Source organism: Colletotrichum abscissum (genome assembly GCF_030869225.1).
Source record: "Colletotrichum abscissum strain IMI 504890 chromosome Unknown Scaffold_12.1, whole genome shotgun sequence".
NCBI lineage: Eukaryota > Fungi > Ascomycota > Sordariomycetes > Glomerellales > Glomerellaceae > Colletotrichum > Colletotrichum abscissum.
The window spans coordinates 591,256-606,585 of NW_026850010.1; the positions used below are offsets into that span (position 1 = coordinate 591,256).

Consider the following 15,330-nt stretch of genomic DNA (forward strand, 5'->3'; position numbering starts at 1 on the left):
GACCCTATCGCGCTTTCAGCATACCAGCTTTGATTGGTCCCCAAGTCCCGGAGTTGGGTCAGCATCATCCGAACGGTGAGGTTGGGGGAAATCCCCCACTCATGGCTTCAAGATTAGTACGGTCCACGACTCTAATAAGACACCAAGAACCTGACGCCTGGACGTAATGTTACCAAGTCAGTCATAGCGACCGTTGCTGATTAGCATGTCGTTCTCATACACCACAAAAGGAGCAATAGCCCTCCCCAAAGGGAAGTGATCCTCATTTCGAGCAGAGCTGAGAGATGTCAGCCACGGCCAAAGGAAACAAGTTGGCGTCTGGCGTGGTCTTCGCCCTTCCAATAGAATGGAAGCCCTTCCAGTCCAACAGTTCCTTGATAAGCTGCCGGTTCAAATTTGGGAACTCTTCGGTCCTTGTCGAAAACGTATCAACAGAAGATGACATCATACTCGGAGTTATGGGCCGCGACGTGGCTCCCCGAGGTGTGTTCTCGTCCCTTTCCAAGCAACGCTAGAGCTATTCTGAAGCATCAGCCCTCGACGTTCGAGCGTGGCGTCGATACGTGGGGTTGAGTACGGATATCAGGCGTACAAAGACCCAAAGCCTACCAATCTTAGCGCGCGCAAAGTTGTTTCAAGACACTGTCCAGTCGCCCAAAGACAGACAGCATGACATTCCGGATTAGGACTCTCGCAGGCAATCTACAAAGCCGACAACCAGCAGAATCTTTTTCATTGTGTCCAACAACGCATCTTGATTAACTGAGACACCGTTCTACCGATCCATCAACTAAAGAAAGGAGGGGTGCCTCATTGCGAAACAATTCTTTGGATTTCTTCGAGCAAAGCAAACAAGCTCAACGCTAAGTTCCAGTGGACTGCAATTCCCCTTCAGCCCTTGTCCCTCAAATGCCTGCTTTCGGATAGAGACAAGTCGATACCATTGACAGCCAAAATCTCGCACGGGCTTCCACTTTGGCCAGTTCTGGTGAGATCTCCACCAAACGAGGCCTTCCAACGTCGATCATGTCATGTTTCGGACGAATCTGGGGACTCTGACAGCGCAAGGGTCAAGTCGGCCTTGAGACTCGACAGATCTTGCAATTTTGCAAGTGCGTCTCTTCTGATCCACAGATCAATGGATGTACTTTGCGGGCGCCAATAACCCCGCAACAACAACCCGGTTCCTTTGCTTGCTCCTGCTCCCGGTGGAGTCTGATCCATGCGCTGGCAACTCATCGCTATTACCGGCCTGGTTGATTGATGGTGTCTATGTTCAAAACACTGACAACAACGATATCGGCCCCGAAAAGAAAGATCCGACTGGGTGACGGCTCGTCCCTCCAAATCAATCGTCCTCTATGCACAATTGTTGCTTATTCCAGCAGACTTTGGCGCACCGGACTTTCACTATTGGCTGATTATTCGTTATTTACGCCCAACAACTCGACTGTCTAGGTTGCGCAACCAGATGAAATGCAAGCCGCCGCAGATCCGCATGTGGAGTTTGATGACAGTTACACCAAGAATTTGTGATGCTACTGTCCCGTATAGCGGTAAGCACCAGCAACTGGCCGATATCGTCTCTGAGCCCCGGAAGGGATCTCATTCTCACCAGCCTGTGTTTGATCCTACCCAGGGATGAGCGCACTGAGAAACGTCGTGTATCCAGACGACAGTGAGCGTTCAGGCACCTTATCTTCGGCCGCACAGCAACTGCAACATACGTGTTTTCAAACTCCCTATTCAAGGCCCAAAAAGGCTGGTGTGGCTGGAAATAGGACTCCCAGTGGTTCCAAGGATATAGTCATCTTGGCTCCGCGTTCCTATGGTTTCGACCATCAACAACAATGGGCACCCGGACGGCACAGACGAACAGACTACAGCGATGGTGCGAACCAAGTCAGTCAAGGAGGTTCACCAGGCACGTGATATTGCCCTCTCACCCATCGCTGTCCAGCCAACTCCTAGCACTGAAGCGGCCGATTAAACGCTCCCGTCCGGCCCCAAGCTAGCGCTTTCACCGTATCGCCGTTTATTTCAGTATCCTCCACCGGAGCGTACTAAGGCCTTCGGGTGCGCTTAGGCATGCAAGGTCAAAAGAAACGACAAAGGCAATATCCTATTCTTCCTCGTATGACGGCAGCATGCTTTCAGATTATTTCTTCCAGCGGAATACGATGTGTTGCCACGCGCTCTAAGAGCCTTATCCTTTCGCGTGGCCTCCGTCAAGTTTGCGAGGCAAAGAGGCCTCTGTAGTTCGTGATCCTCATCTCGAATGTCGCGAACACGGCGTATGAGAACAAAGGCAAGCGTGAGGCAGCCGCTAACAAGCAGCTATCCGTAGCCCCTACCTGGCAATGCTCGGCCGGTCAGAATATTAATCTTTGCACTCACTCGGGGAGGGTACCGTCGAGCTTACCACCAAGCCAACATACGATTTGCGAACCAGCATGTCGATTTCTCGATGTTGCTTGGGTTTCTTCGCAATTGACACATTAATAATCACCCCATTGCCTCATGGGTCGGCTGTGATATTCAATCGGAGACTTGAAAGGACGTTGTCTCGCTGAACGATACACAACCGGCTTGCTGCTCCAAAACTTCGCAGAATTGTACGGCAGTGCAACCGCCACATAAGTTCCGTGTAGGTTCCGATATCAGAGTCTTGTAGTCGAAGGCGAGAATGGAGCATGCAGAGAGAACCTATTCTGTCTCCAGACTGAGCGCGAGCTTCAATTGAGACGCGATATTAGGGCCCTTTCTTCTCCGCGATGCTGGTGCGGCAGCGCCGAATGTAGGCGTCATGACGAGGACATTTGGCGAAGCGATGGGGCCTAAGGCTATCTTGCCATCTCAATTACGTACGAAAGGGAGCGACAGCACTCGCAGCTCGCGGTGCGACTGGCCATCCCACGATGCACTAGTTGCGTCGGTACGGGGGAATGCATTGGATCAAGACCGACGAGTGTCGGTTACATAGCACCAGACAGCGACCCGTGCCGCTTCCACGCCTCTACCATCCATTCGGTAGCGCCCTCGTGAATCAAAGGGAACTGGTGTACCAAGGGTCGCGTTCTTTCCCTGCTGCAGCGACGTGGCTATCTCCCCAGGTCCCTCCAGCCGGAACTCTCGTATCGCAGAGATGTGATACAACAGTCGATAGTCCCGGTCACAGGACTCGAGATGGCGACTAACCGACACTTTTGTGGCAATTTACATGGGTTTTTACTGATTGCACTGGTCATTGACTGGCCTCATGGTGCTTTTGAATCACCTCTCATGTCATACAAGGAACCATATGACGAGAAATGAGATTGCTCTTTCTACCCGCAGCTTGGCGATGCTGTCGAATACAATACAAATATCCCGACCCCAAAAATGGGTTCTTGAAAAGGATCATGGAAGCGTTTGACATGATACGCGTTGTTGATGACCATGCTGTGCTGAATTGAGCTTGTGTTCAACTCAGTGGGTGCTCACCGACGGGGAGCCGCATGGAAGGGCCTCCATGTGGGCGGATATGATCGACCCGGCAAATGCGACGTCGATGTTGCCGCTCGCCGAAGGCGGGCGCCTGGATAAATCGCAGCCCCCCTCTTGGACAGGAGCAGTGTTCCTTTCAAAACCCCACGAGGACGATAGTGCAGATTGTACATGCAGGCGGAAGTCGACGGGTACGAGCGGAAGATAATCGATGCAGGTTCCAATGCGCAAAGTATTCTTACACGGCTAGGCCGGTGGTTTCTTTGGGCACCCGATCCCCTTGCCCTCGTAGCTGCTGATGCCTGTCTTCGCGCCCGCATCAGTTGTTGCGACACCAGATGACAGCTACGTCTTGAGGGGATCTCTCAATCACTCACACTTTCTGCTCGCTGCGAAAATGCAAGATGCAGGCGAGGCCGGGGCTATAGTCTGACCTGTCTCACTCAACAGGTCTAGGTCTATGTAATCATTGTACTCCGTACCATGGATGTGTTATGGCGAGATGACGAAACAAGACACAATATAGGAGTGTCCATCGAGTACAGCAAGAGACTGCAGCAGGCTGTGGTGAAGATCACTGTTCCTCGCGGCGCGATTCTGTTCTTCAGAGACCCCGGAGAGATATGTCTATGCTTACAAACGCGCGCGCACACGCGTGGTCATGTGCCTGGCGGATATGCACGTGGTATCCCTTCCAAGACAGTGTCGACACTCAAAGGCTTCTGAGACAGACACGGGTGGTCAGCGGCACTACGGCCCTTGATCCAGAACACTACCTAACCCCAGCAGTGAAGAAGGTGAAGAGGAGGGGGGGTAGGGAAAGTGAATGGTCAGAGGGAAATTTGGAACGCCTAGGTCTCGCTCGACATTGACTCGGGAGGGAATCCGGGGCAGAGTCGAAGGGGGAGGAAAGGGAGGGTCATGTGGCATTTGAGACCATCTTGTGGTATCGGGTACAGAGTGGCACACGTAGTGCCAATGGTACATGGGACATTGGAATGTGGTTGTGGTCTTTTCGACCACTTTGTCGGATACCATATCACGGATTCGGACTCGGGGTCGACAATGGCGACGAGTTGCAAGAATCAGAGAAGACTAAAGGTATGTTTACACCAGCTTGTTGATTAGGATGCCGATAGCGCTCAGGAGCGGTGGGATGCTTTCTTGGAAAACGTAATTGTATTGGTAAAGCAACATCTCGATGTTACTTCGCGAGACACTTATTGGGTGGTTGGCACTCGGCCCTAAGACGGAACCGGAGTCGAAGATGTCTCCCGGCAATGCCATCACAACCGCGACCGCGTGCTGCTTTTTTTTTGGGGGAGCACTGCTTCGAAAACACATACAGCGAGATCTTAGAATGGTTGCACTATCCGGTTTCCAGGTAGATTTGCTTCATTTCGTGTGGCCCAGCGCAAATTATCACGTTATCCGGTTGTCGTATCATGCATATGTCGTCTACAACCCAGGCCCGGGATTCGGGTTTCATTGGGAGGGTGACTCCTGGGCTGGCAGAGAGATGCCGTCGTCTTGTCTTCCGAATGGGATTCGCAGGCGTCACATTGTACGAACGATACGATGCGGATTCCATTCCAGCGGAAGATCGCGATAGCTACTTGATCAAAATCGGAAAACCCTGGGTCAGCACATAGATGAGGCCTGGATCTATCGTTCCGTCGCACAAATGCGTCTCGCGGGGGGGGGATAAGCCGTACGTTAAAGTTTATCGCCGTAATCGCATCATCGGGTTTCCGCTTTGCCTTTCGTTTTACGTCTGCCCTGCCATGACGTTGGCGGGTGGGGGAGGGAGGAGGGGCGCGGATAGAGAAGGAGGGAAAGACCAGATTTGGGTAATTGGGACGGGCGAGGATCTTCGCACGAGAAATCTGGTGTGCCTTGGGGAGAGGATCTACGAATCGGGAGGGGGGCAAGGACATGGTTGTGTCAACTGTTCTTTGTCTCCATGCACGAGACGAGATGATTGCCGTGTATGGCGTTCTGGGGGGGAACGAGTTGGAGATGCTATAATGCGTGATGGGATCGGAAAGGGAAGTGGGTAGGTATGGACGAGGGTAGGTATGGATGAGGGTAGGTGGGTTCTGGGCGAAAGAGATATAATCCAAGGGTCCGGCCGAGCATCATGGATGATCCCATCTAGAGGAACATGCGGTGGGGCGGATCGGAAGTATGGGCATATATCTTGAAGACCATCGTCGAGATCGACGAGAAGGGGTTTGCTTTTGACAGAAAATCCCGATGGCTAAAATTGAACAGGAACGGGGAGTGCAAAACGAGCAGCTCCTTGTCAAGTACAAGTACGCAGAAGATGGAGACTAACTGATCTTCTTGGCCCTTGGGAAAAGTAGGAAGTATCAGCATGGCGGGACAATAGGCAAGAAGAAGACCAAGAAAAAAAAAACTTGGAAAGATATCGGGAACGTGGAATCGGAAGCAGGGGATGCACCCCCATCGTCGCAAGTATCTAACGCGAAAAGCAAGGAACACACGATGCGCGAAGTGATGGCCGCATTGAGACCGCCCTACAACCCACACCTCTCTCTGCTGGAACCTCTGGAACATTGGAGAACCCCTGTGACGGCGAAGTCGCAGCGAAGAATTAAGAGTGCGAACTTGGGATGAGACGAATTCTGACAAGACTGGCAATTTCGTGTCAAAAGATTGGATGAAATAGGCAAGGGCTTTCCAAGGTGGATAGACTTGGTACATAAAGATTCACTCACTTGGCAAAGCGGTACGCAAGTTATTTTGACTTTGTGTATTAAACTCAAAGTACTGCTATCTTGTTGGTGAGTACGGCTGAAGCGTACCAATCTATGGACCGTTCGAAAAAATCAATAAAAAACACTAAACACCAAAAGCCATGTTGTGGTTGTAAGGAAAGACAAGAAGATCGTGACAGATAAGAAAAAGGCCGAGCATTATGAGACAGTTACGCCCCTCGTAGTGTAAGTATCCTCCCCCCTTTCTTCCATTTCCCACCCTTCCAGGTATCCCTTCCCTTTGACGTAAATAAGGAATGATTCGTAGATGTATGCCGGTCGCACTTGTACAGGGAGCGGATATCAAATGTTAAGACAGAAAAAAGAAAAATGATGACAAGAAATGAACAATGTAGTAAAAGGAAAAGTTAAGTCAGTCTCATATCATGCTCGCGTCGTCATGTGATGTCCTGTGTCCCTTCTATACCCTGCAATGCGCGTATGCTCATGCTCCGCTATGTAGTTCCTTACTCGCAAACCGCTTCACGAAGGAACTGTCCAAGTTGTTTGGCCTGGGAAACTTGGTTAGTTGATGAATGGATATGAGGTAGAGGACTATAGACTTACATAATCGCCATGCATCATGGAGAAGTGGTTGCCAGGCATGTGCCTGGTCCTGAACTTGTTGATGTCCAGGTACTCATCCCAACGGTTGGCACCAAAGTCGGTTCTGTTGTCCAGGAGGAAGAGTGCGTGCCCCGTAGGGTAGGGGTCAGGGCGAGGGTCGGATGGCAAGTGGCAGACACCGTCCTCGCACCAGATGGCCATGACGTTGGGGCACTTGTCCTTGGGGATGGGCTCCGCAGTGTAGTTGCTGAGGGCAGTGACACTGGCGGCGAAGTGAGGAAGGAGCCATGAGGGGATCTTCTTGTTGTCGTCGTCACCCTCGCCGAGCAGGCCGATGGAGGCGAACCAGGCGTGGAGACTCTTGGGGAGAGGCTCAATGGTGATGGGGCAGGGAGCATCGATGATGATGAGGTTCTCGACACTCTCGCCGGCCTTGGTGAGCTGGTTGACAATCTCGTAGGCGATGACACCGCCCGCAGACCAGCCGGCCAAGGAGTAGGGACCTTTCGGCTGTCTTGCTTTCATGGCTTCGATGAACTTGGAGGCCATGCCGTAGACACCGCACTTGTACTCCTCGGGCGTCTTCATGAAGGGGGAGAAGAGACCCCAGACAGCCCACTGTGTGGAGACCTGGCTGATCTCGGTATAGGAAGTCGCGCAACCACTGCCGTCGGGAACCATCCAAAGGTTCTTGGTGGCAGTGCGGGTGCTGCCTTGAAGAAGGATGGAAGTCGCCTTGCGGTGAGGGTAGTTGTCAATGATCTCTCTTGGTGGAGGGGGCTTGGTGATGGAGGCAGTGGTGTTACCAGGGTGAGTGTTAATCTCTCTGGTAGGCTCCACCTTCTCCCGCCGAGCGACAGGAGCAGCCTTTGCAGGCTTGGGTGCGGCGGCGGCCTTCGGCTTTGGGCCAATGCCAAGAGCCTTCTCGACCTCCAAGAGAGAAGGGTTTGTGACGAAGAGGTCGTTGGGAATGTCCTGGCCAGACTTCTCACGGAGAGTGCCGAGGATTGACAAACTCATCAGAGAGTCCATGCCCAGAGCAGCCAAGTCAGGAGCGGCGATAATCTCCTCAACCTCGACACCCATCTCGGTGGCAATGGTTTCACGAAGGATGTTCTGAAGATCATCACAATCCTCCTCCTGAGCATCGCCCTTGACTGAGCGGTCGCTCTCCTCGTAGGGAGTAGTGACGTTGGAATCAGACTCAAGCTCGGGAGTCTCGGAGACAGAGCCGCTAGAATCACCAGAGTCCTGGACGTAACTATCCTTTCGGTCCGGGCTCTCGAACTGGCCAAGGAAGATCTTGAAAGCTCCGATGGTGGGATACTCGACGAAAGCGTGAGAATCGATGTCGATATCAAGCTCCTCACGCATTCTGCCGGAGACGGTCAAAGCCATCAGTGAGTCACAGCCCAGATCAGTGAAGGCGATGTTGTCAGCGAGTTCATCTTGGGTAACACCAACTTCCTTCGCTAGGATGTCAAACACATCTTGGACGACGGAGCGCTTGGAGAGCTTGGCGTTGACAGCTTTGAGGTTGCTCGCAGTGACCTGCTTGGAGGCCTTCTCCTTGCCGCTCTTCTCCTTGGCGGGAGCAGCCTTGGCAGGGGCAGCAGCCTTGGGTGCCGTGGCCGCAGTAGCAGGTGCAGCACCTGCCGCAGCACGACCACGAGGAGGAAGAACCATGTTAAGGACCTTGCGAGGGATGGACTGGAACTTAACATCGCCAGCAACACCAATGATGCGGTCGCCGTCAAAGACGTACGCATCACCAGCCATCATCTTGGTACCCTTGACAGGCTGCATGCGGACGTAGGAGCGGTAAGTCTTGGTCTTATCGAGCTTCTCCGTGAATCTCATAGAGCCCCATCCGTGGGAGATGAAGACTTGCTCGCGAGAGTCAATGGCATCAGTACCGTTGATGATGAAGCCAGAAATGTGGCAACAACTGTCAATCCAGTAGGGGTTGAAGAAGAAGTCTCCATCTCTGTCGGTAGTCTGGAAGCTGACCTTGGCGGTGGCTTCACAAGTCTTGCTGTCAAGAATGACCTCTTCCATACCCTGGTACTTGGTATCGTAGTCAACCAGAGCAGTGAAAAGCTTGTAAGTCAGGCCACGGCCAATCTTAGAAGCCTTGCCTTGCCTCTCGGCCTCCTCAAGAGCATCGATGCGACCCTTGATGAGGTAACTGACACGCTCGAACTCGTCAGCCCACTGCTCAGTGCTGCCGTAGACGACCTTGCAAGTGGCGTGCTCGGTCTTCTTGGCACCCTCTCCAGTGTGGAAGCTGACATCGGCGTAGCCGAGCGTTGCGTTGGCAGTAACAGTGGTTCGCAAGATATGAGCATCAAGCTTGTCGTTGAAGATGAGGGTCTTGGGCACCTCGACGTTGGCAACATTCAATCCAATGTTCTCGGTGTCGGGACGAAGCATCTTGTAAGCGTAGTCTGCAACGGTCATGGCCATATCGGCGTAGAGAGTAGAAGGGCACAAGGGTGCGCCGTTGCACAAGTGACCCTCAACGAGAGGGCGGGTGTCGGGCCTCGACAGGTTGGTCTCGGTCTCGATGAGAGCAATATCGCCCTTGACGTCCTCGTTGGTGACAGCATGAATGGAGGTGGTCGATAGCTTGGGCCTGGCAGGCTCGATTTGGAGGGGAGCCTTGACAGCGGAAGGACCACGGTTCTTGGTAAGACACCAATCACCAGTGTACTGGAGCCAGTAGTTCTTCTCGTCGAAAGAGTAGGTGGGAAGATCCAGAAGACGAGTGCAGTTGGTGAAGTCGCGGTGGAACTCATCCCAGTCCAAGTTGATACCAGCAGTGTGGAGAGCGCACAGAGTGTTGCTAAGAATCTTGTAGGTAGGCTCGTTGCGACGGAGGGTGGGCACAGCAATGGTGCTGATGCCGAAGGAAGACTTGACAAAATTGGCAAGGACGGGGTGAGGGCCGACCTCAAGCCAAACAGTCTTCTCATCAACAGCGCCAGACTGCTGGGCGTGGACAAGGCCGCCAAGGAAGTTGACGGCGTCACGGGCGTGGTTGCGGAGGTAGGCAGCGTTGACTGGCTCGTGCTCGACCATCTTGCCAAGGAGAGGCGAGATAATGGGCACGCGCGGCATGTCGAAGCTCACGGAGCGAGCAAGAGTCTCGAAGTCATCCAAGATAGGATCAACCTGGGCGGAGTGGAAGGCGAAGGGCACCTTGAGCTGAGTGCACTTGAAGCCAGCAGTACCAAGGTGCGAGGAGATCTCGGAGATCTTGGCGGCAGCACCGCTGAGGACGGTCTCGCGGGGACCGTTGATGCAAGCAACGTTGACAGCCTCAGCCTGGGCGCCAAGAGCCTCCATGACAGCCTCCACAGGGCCTGTGACAGCAAGCATGGCGTGAGTGCCGGCGGTGCACTTCTGGACCAAAAGCTGGGCGCGAGCTCCAACAAGGTAGATAGTGTCGCTGGCAGACAGGACTCCTGCGGCGTTGAGAGCAGCATACTCGCCCAGGGAATGACCCATGACAGCGCTGGGCAGGATGCCCCAGGAAGCCCAGAGACGGGTGAGAGCCATCTCGAAGCAGCAGAGGCCAAGCTGCACAACAACTGGGGACAGCTTAGTAACATCGGGCTCGCTACCGTCGATCAAGGACAGGAAGCTGGGGAAGCCGTGAATCTGGGCGAGCTGGTTGAACTCGTCGATGCTATCGCGGAAGACGTGATAATGGGCGTACAGGTCCTTGCCGAGACCAGCATAGTGAGAGCCCTGTCCCGTGAACATGAAGGCAACCTTGGGTTGCTGGGTAGAGATAGGAGTGAAGTTCTCCTTGAGTCTGTCCTTGAGCAGACGCTGGGCCTCAGGGAGGTCTGAAGCAGCAACGTTCATGCGCCAGTAGTGCTGGATGCGACGGGCAGTGGTGGTGTAGGCCACGTGAGCAAGAGGAGTCTCGGGGTTCTGTTCCATCCAGCCAACAAGTCTCTCGGCGTTGCGGATCATGGCAGCCTTGGACTTGCCGGTGACAGTAACGACCTGGACGCTGCGAGGATCGGCCTCAGCATTGGCCACAAGGGGCGCGTCCTCCAAAAGGAGACCAGTGTTACCACCAGCAGCACTGAAGTTGTTGACGAAGATGCGTCTGGGCTTACCATCTCTCCTCTTGAAGGGAGTGAGGTGGAATGCAATGTTGACATTGCGCTCTGAGAGGTCCTTGGGGAAACCCTTGTTGATCTCCTTCTTGATACCGACGTGAGGAGGAATCGCGTTCTTCTTCATCATCATCAGCACCTTGGTAAGCGCAGTGACACCAGAAGCAGCTTCTCCGTGTCCAATGTTGGACTTGACAGCACCCAGGTACAGAGGGCGGTCAGCAGCTCTCTTGCGGTCAGCAGGAGCGAAGACGTTGGTAACTGAAAGCATCTCAGTGCCGTCACCGGCCTGGGTGCCAGTACCGTGCATCTCGACGTAATCAACGTCAAGAGGGTCAACACCAGCCTCGTCGAGAATGTGCCTCGACAAGATAGACTGGGTAGGTCCGTGGGGGTGAGTGATGGAAATGGCATCAGCAGAGTGGTTGGTCGCGGTGCCCAAAATCACAGCCAAGATATTATCCTTGTCAGCGACGGCATCATCCAGACGCTTGACAATGACGGAGGCACAGCCGTCAGCACGGCAGTAGCCATCGGCGCCGTTGTCGAAAGTGGCGCAGGGTCCGGTCTTGGACAGGAACTGGCCACGCGACAGACCTGCGAAAATATCCGGGTTGGTCATGCAAGACAGACCACCGACGATGGCGGTGTCGCAGTCCTTCACCCACAAAGAGTTGCAGGCAACGTTGAGGGCAGCGGCACTGGACGAGCAGGCCGTGTCGACGTTCAAACTAGGACCACTGAAGCCAAAGTGGTAGTTGATGCGACCGGGGCCGAAGGCTCTGACACCACCAGTAATGTAGTAGGTGTCGACCTCCTGAGCGGCGTTGATTTCACGCCAATCGTCAGAAGTCTGGCCGTAGAAAGTACCAATACGGTCCAATCTTGTAGAGGGTGTCCTGTTGGGCACATATCCGCACATCTCGAGGGCCTCGTAGGCCGTAGTCAGGGCCATACGCTGCATGGGATCGGTCTGGAACGCCTCACGGGGAGACATGTTGAAGAAACGGGGATCGAAGTATCCCGGGTTCTCAATCCAGCAACCGTATTGACTGTGACTGGTGTTCACAGCCTTGCCGGTAATATCGTAATGGGTTGCGACCGGGAAACGATCCGCAGGCACGACCCTGTGCACATCCAGACCCTTGGAAAGAAGCTCCCATAGCTTCTCGTGGCTGGCGGCGTCGGGGAAACGACCGGCCATACCAACGATGGCCAGCTTGCACTTTCCGCTGGAGCCGTGGTTGCCAATAGGAGAGTTGTAGCTTTCTCTCTGGATTCTAGGTCCAGGGCGGACGGTAACGTCCAACTGTGTCTTGTCCTTGATCAACTTGGAGAGAGTCTCGGCATTGTGTGTGGGTCCGAAGGGGATAACGAGGCAAGTTGACCCCTCGAAGTCGCGAGCAGTCTCGATGCATCCCTCAATGCCTTTCTGGAATTGAAGCACATCAATGAGGCACTCGTGTGTGACGGCCTTGATGAGAGACTTGGTGTCGGTCTCGGCGAACCAAATGCCCTTGGTGCCTGACATAATGGCAGAGCGAGGCTTCGTCTTAGCCAGAATCTCGGCGACCTTGGGGTCGTTGAGGCGCAGGATCTTCTCGATATCTGCGGTACCGTGAAGGTGTGATGCGTGGTAGGGTCCGTAGACGGGAATAGCCGTCGGCTTGACGCCGAAGACATTCTGGTCCTCAAGGGCCTTGAGGGTAGCCGGCGGTCCTGAGATTGCCAGGCTGGATGCCGACACAGCGCTAACGTATGCTTGGCTGGCGACGGGGATATACTGTGGCAAGGTTAGAGGCCGTAGATGAGACGGGACTCTTGAAAAATGGGGCTTACATTAGATTCATGGAAATTAGTAAGTGCCTCTTTGGCTTCGGATTCCTTCAGGCCGGGAAGGATGTGTGTCCAGGGTTCAGATTGACCGACCGGCGGGCTAAGCCTCTCAGCCAACGAGCCGACGTGAGTGCCGGTTCGGAAGGCCATGAGGACTACCTGAACGGCAAGGGGTATCAAGGTAGAGACTGAAGGGGTCGAGGCGATAGCAGCGGCGGCGAAAAGCCCCGTGCAAAGACCCATGAAGAAAGTGTGTTCGTGAACAGAAACATCTTGCGGCTCCTTTTCGTGGCGGCTACACGCATGTTAGTGGAGATGTCACAGAAAGAACTTTGGCTAGTTGTCCAGGCGACGTACTCGATGTAATGGGCCAACTGGGTGATACACAAGAGGGCGCTGTCGATACCAGGATGCTTGATGCTCTGGGCGTGGTAACGCTCGTTGAGTTGGCGGAGCGTCAGGAACGTGGGGAGCTTCGACCGTTCCAACTTCCCCAAACCATCGATCTCCTCCCTCAAAGCCTGGCCAGCCTGGTCGAGGAACGTCTTCGCAAGGGTGCTCGGATTCCCTGAACGGCAGAACTCGGCGAGAAATCCATGGGTATCAAGTGACTGATCTCCGAAGAGGAGATAAGACATCATGTCGGCCATCTTGAAGGGTTGTCGACATAGATTTCCTAGGGTGATGAGGTTCCGATGGTCTGGAAAAAAGAGTATGTCTGTAGGGGAGAGTCTCTTGAACTTATATGACTGAGATGGGCTCGAGACAGGACGGGCAACGGGTGTGCACACCAATCCAATAACAGACCACCTCCCGAGTTACTCAACCCAGCTGTCAATGTCATGGCTGATGGATAGTGGTATCAATCACAACATGCAACACATGCTGGTAAGAGAGGGAGTGAGGTAAAAGGGGAGGGGTGCGTGGACAGAATCCATCCCAAGTATCCGCACGCCCCCGTGCACCCCCTTCCCTTCGTTCGCACTAGGGCCCATCCTTCTCTCGCCCGGGTGGCTAGCGTCAGTCCGGCCCTGAGAATCCTCGGTGACCGAAGTTCATGGATGATTTTCAGTGTCTTGCCGCATCGGTCGAGACCCATTGGTTCAGGGCAAGCGATCAAGGCCGCCACACGGGCTTCCCTACTCCAATTCATCTATGCTGAGTGAACGGGCAGCCGGACAGACAGAGGAAGGACCGCAATGGGCCGCAGCACGGCAACTCGAGCGGAAGCAAGGCAGAGCGGAATTTGGCTCACGCATTTTGCCAATGTTTCTCACACTCGAGGATCCACACGCCCAGGCCGGCGCCGTGGAGCGAGGGATAGAGAATGTACCGGCTCGTGTATCGATTACTCGTGACTCGGGCTTCTTGGATGGCACATATCTCGAGTTGGAAGTAAGCAGTAGTAAGTGTACCTGTCGGTGGAGCATGTCAAGTACACCTTGGCCAAACATGACGTGATGACACCAGGAGTGTTGCCTGGTCTACCTGTCCAGAAGCCATGATATACTACCGTATAGGGTAGGCAGGTAGCGCAGGGCTGTACAATAGCAGCGTCGTGAGTTACCTTACGGGACGAGTTTCGAGCAAGCTCGCATGGCAGTCGAAAGAAAACGAGTTTCGATCTCGGAAGCGTTAACAGCAAGAACACGATCGAAAGCGGTGAAACTGGTTTGAGAAGAAGACGGTCCGTTAAGGGTAAGCACCAAGATTACCTCGTTAGGCGTGATCGAGGGTGCTGGAAAGGCGTCAACCTGGGAGCAGGGCTGGCATCAGAGGGACGTCGAGACCGGACCACGTCGAGCCTGCACCAGATGTCATGAGGAGAGTACTGAAGAAGGTAAGCAGAGCAAAGATACGAAACATGGCCACGCAGGGCAGCAGCATACGGCACCATGGTAGAAACGGTCTGGTGAAACTGCGCAATACGAGCCAGGCCGGGTGCGCAGACTGGGCCTCTCACAGCTCGCGATGCGGCTTCCCCACATGGAGTTGAACGGCGTGTCAGGCAATTCGGCGGGCGGCAGGCCTGTCGGATTCCTAGAGAAGAGCTCGGATGGAGAGCGTGTAAACAGGGTGAATGGGCGTTGGGTAGGTCGATTGCGGATTGCGGGATGCGGACTGTGTGCGATTGTGGTCGTGGTTGTGGGGGTGGGCGCTGGGTCGACGCTTTGTCCGACGGACATCCCCATGGACATTGCCAAAGCGAGATGAACCCAGAGATAGAAACCAAACCGACACGCCCCACGCCCCCTCCTTTTTGGGGACTTCAGGACCAATGGATGATCATGATTTTGGGGTTTGGAAGAGAAGAGGCGAAGGATTAAATGGCAATGGTTGCTGATGTGTCGGATTTAGATAGAATGCATATCGACGTTTGGTGATCTATCGCGAGCACTGGTGGATGGATGTCCAGTTAGAGATGACAGAAGAGGCTGACGGGCTGGAAGAAGGATGCGAGACGTTGCTGGGTGAAGTTCGGAGAAAAAGACACAACTGCCCTGCCCTGGCTGACGTCGTCGGACTTG

At 54.1% G+C, this 15,330-nt stretch overlaps 1 protein-coding gene across 1 annotated transcript; it reads right to left on the reverse strand.

The window, feature by feature from the left end:
* Positions 1-6,733: 6,733 nt before the first annotated feature.
* CABS01_05948 (beta-ketoacyl synthase) lies at positions 6,734-13,452 on the reverse strand (the record flags this gene model as incomplete). Its single annotated transcript, XM_060539316.1, has 4 exons — positions 6,734-6,778; positions 6,834-12,749; positions 12,806-13,097; positions 13,160-13,452. The coding sequence occupies 4 exons, from the start codon at positions 13,450-13,452 to the stop codon at positions 6,734-6,736; spliced, it is 6,546 nt and encodes a 2,181-aa protein (XP_060404711.1).
* Positions 13,453-15,330: the final 1,878 nt, after the last annotated feature.